Source organism: Doryrhamphus excisus, chromosome 20, assembly GCF_030265055.1.
Source record: "Doryrhamphus excisus isolate RoL2022-K1 chromosome 20, RoL_Dexc_1.0, whole genome shotgun sequence".
NCBI classification, from domain to species: Eukaryota; Metazoa; Chordata; class Actinopteri; order Syngnathiformes; family Syngnathidae; genus Doryrhamphus; species Doryrhamphus excisus.
Window position 1 is genome coordinate 5,444,021 of NC_080485.1, and position 12,405 is coordinate 5,456,425.

The window sequence follows — 12,405 nt, forward strand, 5'->3', positions numbered from 1 at the left end:
GGGGTGTTTGATTGTTTTACCATGAAAGACCAGTAGAGGGCGGTTTTATAATATGCCGCAAGAGACTCTCTCCATGAAGTCAATGTAAAAACATTGAGGAGATTGATTACCACATCATTTTTGGTCTTACCGACAAAGGAGGCGTGCCGTCATCCTCGACAGTCACAATGAGTCGGTACTCCTGCTGACGCTCTCGATCAGGAGGGGCGGGCCGTGTGACCATCTCTCCTGTCATGCGGTCCATGCGGAAAGTCAGGTCTTGGTTTCCGGCAGTGATGTAATAAAACAGCATGGCATTTGGGCCGGTGTCCCGATCCGTAGCCATGACACGCAGGACTGATGTGCCTCCTCCAACATTCTACATTTACAACCATAAAATAATTGATTCATTGTTGGTGAACAATCCAAACGTTCAAGTGGGACCATTCTCTGGTCTCTGTGTTCCTCTACCTCACTTATGCTGACGTTGTAGCCTCTTTGACTCTCAACAACAGGTGCATTGTCATTGACGTCGAGGATATTGATGGTGAGGGAGTGGTCTGTGTGTCTGGGAGGTGAACCGTTGTCCATGGCACGCACCTGCAACAACATACCTATATGAAATATGGCCGCACATTCAGACAGAGAATATATACACAGAGCAATGTGCATGTCTGTCTTCTCTAAAATGAATACACAGTTTCATCATTAAAGGGGACCAATTATGCTAATTTTTCATATTACTTACTTTGTATTAAGTTGTGGTCTCCTATAGAGCAGCTACACAAAATAACCTATACTGAAAACTTTTTAGATTTTGCAGACTCTTCACCTATTCCAGCTGTATTTCCTTTGATTTGTGCTTCCTATATTGCTTTGATGAGACAATAGCCACAAGTACGCTATCCAGGAAAAACAGCAACTCTACCAATGCTAATGTGTCTGTCAATGTTGTGTATTTGTGACTGTCTGTTATGTTTTATTTTTGTGTAATATGTGTTATATCCTGTTATTACGGTTACTATATTGGGTAATACGAGTGTAAAGGTGACTATAGGGTTGTTATTCCATGTCCAGGGAGCTCTAATAATGTAAAAAAAAACTATTTTTATATCCGAAACAGATTTTCTATGCTCTTACTTATACTTTTTGCAGAAATAGAGACAATTCACAGTGATACAGGAGGGATTACAAAAGAGATTATAGAGGACGTTAAAATCATGGATTTTCTTTCGCAGCTCTACACTATGAGTCATTTTGTCTTATTCTTTTTTTGCCTGGTTGCACAGTAATAAAAATGATGCTCTCAAAAAACCAAACAAACAGTAATTCATGGTGCTGACTAAAAAAGTAAACAATGTGAGTAATATGTGTGCAGTAAATATTGTCCCAAATAAACTTGGACAGTATTGTGACCTTGAGCAGGTAGCGATCCACAGCCTCTCTGTCCAGAGCAGCATTGACGAAGACCTCCCCGTAGGTGTGATTCACTGTCTTGATCTTAAACACATCTTCCATATTGCCTGCCACTAGAGTAAAGTTGACCTATGACAACATCAGAAGTAATAATAAAAAAAGAGACAAACAGACAATGAAGATGTCTCACAGCTCATCACGTCAGAGTAGGTGTACAATTAACACCTTCTAAAACTGCAGTCATTCAAATCGGAGTTGAGCTTTCTTTCTTACCAGCCCATTAAGTCCAGCATCCCTATCTCTTCCCAGCACTACAGCCACTTTCTTCCCCATGGGGGTATTTTCTAGAATGTCCACTGAAGTATCAGATGTAATGTCAAACTCCGGACTGTTGTCATTCTCATCCAGTATGGTGATTGACACCTGGCAACGGACAAGTACAGATGCTGAGAAAAAAACACAACACAGTTGAGATCAACTTAAATACGTTAACAGGTCTTACCTTCTGTTGTTTCCACACGAGATGCAAGGAAAATAATAATCACGTTATTAAGTTTTCCACAGCAAAAAAGTATCATTTCATGTTATAATATTGACAAATGCGTTATTATATTATATGGCATAATTAATGCATTTGTCCCCGTAGCTGAGGTCTATTTAAAAGCAAGCACCCTTACCACAGTTGAGTCTTTTTTAGGTCCTCCATCATCAGCTACGACAGTCAAGGTGTACATGTCACCTTTCTCTCTGTCCAGCAGACCTGTAACTGTGATCCGACCCTAAAACATCAACACAATGCATCTCACCATGTATACAAACAAGACAAAAACGGAATAAAAAATTGAATTTCCTCACTGTGACGCTGTCTATCTTGAAGAGGGCCAGGGCTGCAGGAGATGTATCAGGATCAAATCTATAAGTCAGCTGGTTCAAATTGTCAGCTGACTGGGCCTGCACCTGAACCACCTCTGTCCCTGTGGCGATATTCTCATGCAGTGACGCTTCGTAACCAGCCGAGAAGAAGGCCACCGCCTCATCTAATTCATTGAGGAGAGTGACATAGACCGTGCAGAAGCCTTGGTGGAACGGTGGCGCCTGGTCAGTGGCTGAGACATTCATCAGGTAGGTGGTCTTGGTCTCATAGTCCAGATAGTCCACTGTGGTAACCAGGCCTGTGCTGACATCCACTTCAAACTTGCGATCCGATCCAGACACAAGAGCGTAAGCTACCGCTCCACCATCGCCTGACCGGAGAGAAAACGAGTGCTTGTTCAAGAGTACCGGAATGATCTACACTCTTTTCAGCCAAGTTATTCACCTTTTCCTAAAAACAATGATCCCAAAGAGAGGACATAGACGTCATAACAGCTCCTGTTATGTTGTGGACCTGATCCCGTGGTTTTCATTATTGCCTTATTTCAATATTCTTGTTGGAAAAGACGATGATGAGTGGAGAGGGAGCTCAATAATGCATTATCTTTGGCCCCATGGTGCGTTATTACGCAGCCATACTCAATTAAAAAGTATACAGTACATTATACCATGGTTATACAGTAAACCTCGGATATATCGGATTCAATTGTTCCCACTGGTTTTGTCCGATATAAGCGAAATCCGTTATATGCGTATACCGGGAGATGTCCGTTTTACGCATATATCGGATTTATATCCGGTATATGCGTAAATCGGATTTTTTTCCGTTATAAAAAGGCACTTCCTTGACTATGTTTCCAATGTACCTGGACGCGCAGGCAACGCTGCAAACCCTGCAAATGACGTCGTATAGCGGCCTGTCACGATTCGGCGAATCGGAGCGCCACGATGCGGCCATCCGATATATGCGAGGGAAATTTAATGGAAATGCATTGGAACGGGACTGGAGATTTTGTCCAAAATAGGCAAAATCCGTTATAAAAAATCCGATATATGCAATGAATTTTTATTGGAAATGCATTACAGAAAAATCGGTTCTTTTTTATCTGTTCGTTGTGAGCGAATTTCCGATATATCAGAGGTTTACTGTAGAAGACATAGGGTCAAATGGTTGACAAAATGTTGTGTTTTCTAGGCTCCAAACTAACATGCATCACAACATCCAACACATCAGAAATATATTTGAAGGAGCAAGTGTACAGTGTTTTGGGGGTTTTAATTTTACTACACACACATATATATATATATATATATATATATATATATATATATATATAAATAATCAGATTTTTTTATCAGATGGAGCTAAATACATTCATGGTCAAAAATACTACAATGTCAAAGATACCACTGTTTTCGGCCATGCCTGTATGGACTACAACCAAATCAACCATCACCAAAAACATTGGCATCTTTGGCCAGAATCATTTGTATTTTTGGTAATATTTTTGTCCATGACTGCATAAAAAATGTCACATGGTTCAGGGGTGAGTGGAATGAATGGATTGAATAAAGTCAACTCATCGAACCAAAAAGCTCCGAAATCTTTCACTCTCTTCCCATTGAACTCACCGGTGTCAGGATCGGTAGCACGAACCACAATCACAGAGGTGCCAATGCCAGCCGTCTCCCGAAGGCCAAGGCGGTTGTACTGTTGCTGTGTAAATACTGGCACCTCATCATTGGTATCGTCCACATATACAATCACCTGCAGGAGTTAACGCATATATGAGAGACTACAATACATAAACAGGTGGCTAAAGGCATGCATAACCATTGATATTCGGTGAATACATATATAATATTGTGTAATATTCCTCTGCATGAGTCTGCTCACCCTCACAGAGCTCCTCATGCTGCCCTCATCACTGTTGTAGGCTTCCACTTCTAACACATGAGAGCTGCTCGTCTCCCTGTCCAAAGCCCGGGGGCCTCTGGTCAGCAACCCTGTTTGTCTGTCGATGCTGAACAGGTTGTGACTGTTTCCTGAATTCAAAAGAAGTCAAACAAAAACACATATTGAAAAAATCAACTATTTTTTCCACAGTGTGTATAATTTCTCCAGAGACAACTCAGTGAGTCACTGTCACCTGTTTGACTCACAAACTCTAAATCAGCCAGAATCGTATTTTCCGTGACACATTACTATGTTGAGTGAAGATGCATGAAAAAGGAACATTTCTATACCAGTGACAATCCTGTAGAGGACAAGGCCATTTTCTCCCTGGTCTGCATCTGTAGCTTGTACCTGTACAAGCACACATAAACACAAAAACTGGGATTAACAAAGGTCTATGGATTTTTTTTTCAGGTTAAAACTGTACAGAATAAGGGAGCTAATAAAGTCATGTAGTATAACAATGTGATTCACAATGGGATTAAAGCTGTGACTCACATTGTAAATCGCAAATGCTAATCAATATCGCATATATGCAATTTCTTATATAAATTAGCACTGAACAAGTACATTTCTTTAAATGCATTTCATTTATGTTGAATGTCACTGGAAAATTATTTATATTTTATGTAAGTGATGATTCCGTATCTTCCGTTTTTGAAATGGAACTCATTTTATTGAGAACCTTCTATCTGGTTACGGAGCAAGCATGGAGAGACCAAACGTTAGCCCCCTGGTTGACTCTTTACCCTGCCGGTGGCCCCGGGGACGCACCCCTTTTTTTAGCAGCACTGCACTACAGGAAAAGTACAGTGTCGCTACAACACATGCAATAGTAGCCTAAGATTTACTATTCATATATGGACAAAAACTAATCCATACAAGGCTGCATGGTGGACGAGTGCTTAGTGTGCAGGCCTCACAGCTAGGAGACCCAAGGTCGATTCCACCCTCGGCCCTCTGTGTGTGGAGTTTGCATGTTCTCCCCGTGCATGCGTGGGTTTTCTCCGGGTACTCCGGTTTCCTCCCAAATTCCAAAAACATGCTAGGTTAATTGGCGACTCCAAATTGTCCATAGGTATGAATGTGAGTGTGAATGGTTGTTTGTCTATGTGTGCCCTGTGATTGGCTGGCGACCAGTCCAGGGTGTACTCTGCCTCTCGCCCGACAGCTGTCGCCAACAGCTGGGATAGGCTCCAGCACGCCCGCGACCCTTGTGAGGATAAGCGGTAGAAAATGAATGAATTAATGAATAATCCATACAAACCTTTCTGCAAAAACCTTTCTTGAACAGTTTTCCTGCCTATTTGAGCTTATTGTATGCATTTCTCTGATGTCCTTGTTCGATACAGCCCACCTCAGCGTTTTGCACATCCAACCATTTCCACAGACACACACTATAGACAAAATCTGTTGACAGCCTCTCTCCGCACGCAGTCACTAGTATCCAATGCCTTGTTGCCACAACAACACCGCAAGCTTAAGCGACTCGGCAGTGAGAAGGTATCACTCTTTCTGTGTCTCAGGCGCGCATCCAGAAACTGCAAGAAGGCGAGCCCCGACAGCATGGCTCCTTGGAGCATACGCTGATAAATAGCACAGCACGCTTGAATGGACCATGTCATGAGACTGACTTCTGAGTCCAGAGAGATGCTGGCACGAGATAAGGCCGACTTCATGGCCTCGCTGTGCTCCTCTGTGGATTTGTCAAAACCCACAGTGACACTCACAAAGTGCATATTCAATTGCATAAGGACAGACTTTCAAGCACTCCAGCGTGTGCTATGGTACACACACATACACACACACTCGCTCTCATACACACACCTCTCTTTTTGTCCCTCTTTGCTCTCTCTTACCAGCACAGTGAAGAGGGGCCCAACTTCAGTCTCATTAGCTTGATAAAGAGATGTGGAGAAAGAGGAGGAGAGGGGAGGGGCAAAGGGGAAAAAAAGGAGACTGGGGGGTCAGATTGGTGAGTGATGAATAGGGTATTACACAGTGGACTGTACCACTTAGGCCATCAGAAGGGGTGCACGGTGTGTAGGAACATACTGCAAAGCCAGATGTTGTATGGGTAAAGTATTAGCATGTAAGCAATCGATGTTCAATCACTACGCCTTAGCAGCACCACTGTACTTGCTTTGCTAGGACGGAAACAAATGTGAGTGGTTGAATCTCTGATGCCATGACTCACGTTTTACCCCCTTTTCCTTATTTTCCCCTCCTTGTCCCCAGCATTTCCCCTCTCGGTCTCTGGGAAAGTGGCACTTTTAGGGGGGAAGCCAAGAAACGAGTCTGACCTCAGTTGCAAGAAAGTGCTGTTCCAAAGAGCAAAGTGTGGCTGTGAGTAGTAAATATTTTTTTCTTGCTCATATATAATCACTGCGTGTGATTATTACATGTTTATTTGGGGGATTTTTAGAGATAGTTATTTCAGTAAAAAGACTGTTGGGGTGTAAAGAACTATGTGTGCTTCTCTATTAGGACTTACGACTCAACATTTATCACCTATTACTATATTTCACACCCACTTTTTTCTTTGAGGCAATTAACTGGCGGCACATCACATGAATGACCATTAGAGAAATTACCAAACAAAAACATGCAAAAACTGAAACATGCTTATGCATGTTTTGCACAGTGAGTGAAAGCTCCACTAATAAATGACACACAGTAGGTGCTTACGTTGCTGACTAATGAAGTGACTCTTTAACAAGCCTTTTGCTCCACTGGACTATCTCACAGCTTTTCTTGGCATTTGCTCTTAAAAATAATTTCACGTCCCAGTGTGTTTCCCTTAAACTGATAAGCTATGCTTTGTCTCCGCTGAATTAAGGACGATGACATTTACAAATGTTACAATGCTAAAGAGAGGAGGGGAGCGGAGAATGTTGGTGGGGGGTAACTGCAACCGGGGTAGACGAGGTGGGCATGTCAAGGCCTGGCTATTTTTTAACCTTGACTTAATGGCTACGTACTGTAATTGCTGCAAATGCCAAACACTTGCCACATCTGCATATCTATACAGACGTTAATGATTTATTTGTGCATGCGTGTGCCTATACAATATGTGTAATATGTGTAATGCAAACCCGACCTACTCAGTTTGGTTGCACTTGGCTGGTGAGTCAAAACTTGCATAACAAAGACAGCTGTCACGTGAAATATGAAACAAATTGATACAGAAGTTGAAACCTCTTGGTGCTTTCTTTATCCAGGTCCACAACAACATGAACAACAGTGATAAGGGAACCAACTATACCTTCTCCGCGGTGTTCAGTCAATCAAACACCACAATCTCCCCCACCATCTCACTCCCATCATCCCATTCTTCAGACAGCCATGACCCAGAATTCACGATTATGTTGGTGCTGGGTTTATCGCTGCTGCTGGCAGGGTTGGCAGTCTTCCTGGCCGTGTGCCGACCCTCTGAACAGCAAGAGGGGAGCGAGGCCGACTGCGGCCCAGGAGAGAAACTGAATCATAGAAGAAGTCAGTCTAGTGAACCACAGCTGAAGGTGTGGAGGAGGCTGGGCTCCTACAGACGCTCGTACAATCTCTCTTTCAGAAGACCCCCCTATCGGAGGCCGCACGAGCATGGGAACACGCGTGCCTCACGGTCTCCTGGCACACGGACAGCTCAAGCGGGGGTCAGCAAGGAGCCCCAGCTTACTACGCCTTGTCTGTATGACTATGTCACTGAGATCTAGCTAAGGACTCATTGTTGTTTTGGTGTTTCAGCAGAATTTACAAATATTTGCTCATTTTCGTGCTTTTTCATCTCCAGCAGTTGGAAGTATTTTTTGCACATAGTTTCACACGGTGTAAAGGATTGCAACCAACAATTCAGTTTTCTCAACAAGCAAGCATCATTCAAAAAAGACATTTAACATTTATTAGTGATCCCCACACTTATTCAACCTCTGCTCAACCACATGCATTGGTACTAATACAAGTACAGAATGATGGAGCTCAATACCGAAAGGATTTGACTTATTGACTTATTGTTTTGTGTGATTGTTACATTGAAAATAAAGTGACTATTCCAAAAACATGCTAGGTTAATTGGCCACGTCCATAGGTATGAATGTGAGGGTGAATGGTTGTTTGTCTATATGTGCCCTGTGACTGGCTAGCCACCAGTCCAGGGTGTACCCCGCCTCTCGTCTGAAGACAGCTGGGATAGGCTCCAGCACCCCCGCAACCCTCGTGAGGATAAGCGGTAGAAAATGAATGAATGAATGAATATAGTATATCATTTTTTACCTGGAGAATGCTTGCTCCCTGCGGCACAGTCTCCAGTATGCTGGTCTCATAGCTGTTCTGGAGGAAGATGGGTCTGTTGTCATTAACATCCTGCACCTCTATAAACACGGTGGCTGTGCCTGTCCTCCTGCTGCCCGCTGGACCGTTGTCTGGGTGCACAAACAAAATCATTTACTTACATTTCTGCACACTTCTAAGTAGGGCAGGTAGGGTCTACTTTTAGGCCCAACATCATCGTGATGAAGCAAATTCTATGTTAGTTTGCAATCAGCCTCAGGATAATAACCAGATGATGTCTAATTTAACTCAACTTAATTTCCATAAAATACTGTGAAGTAACTACCTGGACGCCTGTATGCTTCGCTAAGCATCATTGCAAACTTTAATTTGAAGAGTGGACGTTTAAAACTGTTGACTTGACTCACTTGAACTTTATTGTAATATTTACTTTTTAATAAATATGAATTTTGTAATAAATTCATATTTACTTATTGTCAGTAGCAGGTACAATATTACACACACTGACCCAGTTCACTTTATGTTATGCGTCTCTCTGAAACCATTCCCCCTAGAACTGTGTTTACTTTAAAATCCCATTATAACGTTAACCGCATTCGTACTTTGCTATGACTTCTTTCTTGAATTCTGAATTGAATTTCTCATGTTATTTATCAAAATTCTAACCTTTCTAACTAAGTTTTCTAACCTTTTTTTGCACTCAATTTACTTTAATTTAAAAAAAGCACATTCTCTTTCAATATTTAGAAATAGGCCTCCCCAGCCATCACCGCACTGACAAAAGCAGATACAGGGTTGTTCAGCGATCTACGTGCGTTGTATGAACAAGTAAACCCACCACATAACACACACATAATAAAGATAATAAAGATAATAATAATAATACATTTTATTTGTATAGCACTTTTCAGAGTACTCAAAGATGCTTTACAGTGAAGAAAAATAGAGTTGAGTAAAAACCAGAGTAAAAGATGCATTAAAATTCAATATCCATACATTCATTCAGAGCTAAAAACAAGGCTAAAAGCGGGGCACAAGATGATTGGATTGAATGATTGAATGATAAAGGATACCCTGGCTGGAATCTGTCTATAGTGTCCCAATCTTACTGGCTGGCCAAATGATAACTGAGACAGTGCATGACAATTTTTAGCAATAATTTTTGTCAAAAACACAATCCTTCAAAAATCAAGCTTTCCACTGCACTGTAGTTAAATAAATAGTGCCCTGCCATTGCCAAAACACACATCAGATGACCGTATTTACAGTCATCCTTTGTTTAGAACGGTTCATTGGTTCCAGACTGACTGCAATAAGTAAATTTCTCTGATGTGGATTAAATATTAATAAATGGGAGTTTTGTTGTTAGAGCACAGAATGTCTGTTTATGACTTTCCAAAATATGATTTTTACTATTATTAGAAGCCTGTAGACATGAAACAACACCCCTATAGTCACCTTTAGCCTCCTATTATTCTTTCTTTACACCACATTGCACCACTGTAACACAGACTGCAGCATCACTGCAGGGGCATACAAGACGGCCACCCCTTTAATCATGGCATGCTAATGTTTGAACTAGTTAACCTCTAATTTGTTTATTCTAAACTTGAGCAAAGGTTTCAAATGGAGTGGGGAAGGACTAAGTAAGAAGCCAAGAACTTACCACTTCCACACAGAATATGTAACGATAACTAAATATTTTTTAGTATAGGCAATCGGCAATCATTTATTCATTAATACATTTTTGAAAACCCATAATAGAGTGAGGAAACAATGTTCGATGTGACAAGAATGTCTGTATAGCAGTACTGGCTAATTGGGGTCATGTCAACGTGAATTCAAACATAAAAAAACACCAACATATTTGCATTCTTTTTTATGTCCCTTGCCTCCTCATCAGATAAAGCATCCTGACTCAAACGGTTCCAAAACAGGACACCCTCATTTCTTTCTTGTCAAACAACAGAAGTGGTTGATGTAAAAAAACAAACAAACATCTGAGATGACGGCAGACATCACTTATTTTACATCATCATAGGAAGAACAAACAAATCTCTTTGAAGCTGACAAAAAGACAAAAGAGCGACAGCAGATGGTAACGGGATCTCACATACCTATGGCTTCTACAACCAGAGTGTATGTTGCCTGGGTTTCTCTGTCAAGGCCAACCACTGTCCTCACAATGCCGTCCCTGAACCCAACACTGAATTTACCATCCTGATTCCCACCTACAAACATAAACACGTCAAGAAATATACACACATTCACTCCTTTACAGCAGACAGTGCACATTTCTGATGAAAATAGTGACCTCTGTGACCTCTAACCTGTGATGAAGTAGCTAAGTTCGGCGTTGAGGCCAGCGTCGTCGTCAGAGCAAATGAGGCGTGCTACAATGTGGTCTCTCGGAACGCTCTCCTTCAGGGACACGTTGTATACACGAGGGTTGAAGGTGGGCGTCTCGTCATTCACATCTAGGACTGATAATCACACGTTAAATTAAGGCAAAAATATATGAGATTCATTTTTTAGAGGAAATCTGCTGCTCATTGTTGTGCTGTTTAACTGTGGATATTAGACGTTTCTTTTATTTAAGGGCAAATAAGGCACCACCAGGAGGGGGTAGCACCTACATCATATGGAAGCTTTCAAGAGGTCAACCCCCACCCCCACCCCAAGACAGTGAATGCAATCATCAAATGCTTCAGCAGTTTCATATGAAGGATAATATCAGCGACAGCAGAGAAAAATGATGTCCAACTGTCATGATGACACACATTCACAAACTCACCAGTGACAGTGAGGGTTGAAGTGGAAGTGCGAGGGAATTTCCCTGCATCGTATGCGATAATCCTCAAATGATACTGTCCGATCTGCTCCCGATCAAGGATTGCAGATGAAGTGAGAATTCCTGTAGAGGTGTTCAGGGAAAAGTCCAAACGCGGCATACCCATCTGCAACGCCATGGTAATCAAACCATTCTTATCTTCATCAGGGTCTTCCACCTGAATCTAAAAGAGGAACGGGAGGACAATCACAAATGTTACATTGTGTTTACCGTGGGAAACTGGAACTGGAAGGCTGACACCAACCTCAAGACAAGAGCGAATATCACTATAATGTTGAATATTGTAAAAATGTTATTTGATTTGGAAGGCACTCCGGTTTCCTCCCACATTCCAAAAACATGCTAGGTTAATTGGCCACTCCAAATTGTCCATAGGTATGAATGTGAGTGTGAATGGTTGTTTGTCTATATGTGCCCTGTGATTGGCTGGCCACCAGTCTAGGGTGCCTGTCGCCCGAAGACAGCTGGGATAGGCTCCAGCACCCCCGCGACCCTCGTGAAGAAAAAGCGGTAGAAAATGAATGAATGATTTGGAAGGCTTTTGTGCTTTTGGAGTACAATTCTGAACCTTTCAACATCAGCCGCGGCGGGTCTTGTGATAATCAGCCAAAGCGAGCTTCTAAGAGGTGGACAAACATGCAAAAAATAAAATAAAATAATTAAATAAATATATTTATATAATATCAATTTTTTTCACTTTTTAGAAACCTGCTTTGGCTGATTATGCCAAGACCCGCGGCTGACCAACTTTCCTGATGTCACTCCATGTATGAACTGGACTATTATGCGAGTTGAATGTACTTTGTATGTACTTAGTATATTGTGTCACATGTTGCTTACTCGACACTCATTACAGCCTGGTCATCCTGGAAGGGGGATTCCCCCCATCTGCGGGCCCTCCTCAAGGTTTCTTTTTCCCCAAATGGGTTTTGGGTTTTTCCATGCCCGGATGGGGATTCAGATCAGGGGATGTCATCTATTGTTGCCAGCTGGTAAAGCCCTTTGAGGCTCTTTTGTGAGTGAGGGCTATATAAAACTGTAC

General features: G+C 41.9%; 2 protein-coding genes across 3 annotated transcripts in view; one reads left to right on the forward strand and one right to left on the reverse strand.

Moving 5' to 3' along the window:
• cdh23 (cadherin-related 23) overlaps positions 1-12,405 on the reverse strand; it is a 169,929-nt gene that overhangs the window by 34,029 nt on the left and 123,495 nt on the right. Inside the window, exons 24-36 of one of the 2 annotated variants that reach the window (XM_058058029.1) lie at positions 11,307-11,526; positions 10,843-10,995; positions 10,630-10,743; positions 8,495-8,643; positions 4,516-4,576; positions 4,166-4,314; positions 3,901-4,036; positions 2,251-2,639; positions 2,067-2,174; positions 1,669-1,818; positions 1,396-1,524; positions 451-579; positions 131-358 (exon numbers count right to left, since the gene is read on the reverse strand). In XM_058058029.1, coding sequence (XP_057914012.1) covers positions 131-358; positions 451-579; positions 1,396-1,524; positions 1,669-1,818; positions 2,067-2,174; positions 2,251-2,639; positions 3,901-4,036; positions 4,166-4,314; positions 4,516-4,576; positions 8,495-8,643; positions 10,630-10,743; positions 10,843-10,995; positions 11,307-11,526 — 2,115 coding nt within the window. Of the gene's footprint in view, positions 1-130; positions 359-450; positions 580-1,395; positions 1,525-1,668; positions 1,819-2,066; positions 2,175-2,250; positions 2,640-3,900; positions 4,037-4,165; positions 4,315-4,515; positions 4,577-8,494; positions 8,644-10,629; positions 10,744-10,842; positions 10,996-11,306; positions 11,527-12,405 lie in introns of those variants that run through there. The other variant, XM_058058025.1, reaches the window with a different exon arrangement.
• On the forward strand, positions 6,518-8,101 carry LOC131107753 (uncharacterized protein C10orf105-like). The gene is made up of 2 exons (XM_058058034.1): positions 6,518-6,571; positions 7,447-8,101. Exon 2 carries the CDS (start codon positions 7,459-7,461, stop codon positions 7,936-7,938), a length of 480 nt encoding a protein of 159 aa, XP_057914017.1. The 5' UTR covers positions 6,518-6,571; positions 7,447-7,458; the 3' UTR covers positions 7,939-8,101.

Excerpts from the sequence above, each read along its gene's own strand:
- LOC131107753 (XM_058058034.1), top strand. The coding sequence starts at position 7,459 with ATGAACAACAGTGATAAGGGAACCAACTATACCTTCTCCGCGGTGTTC.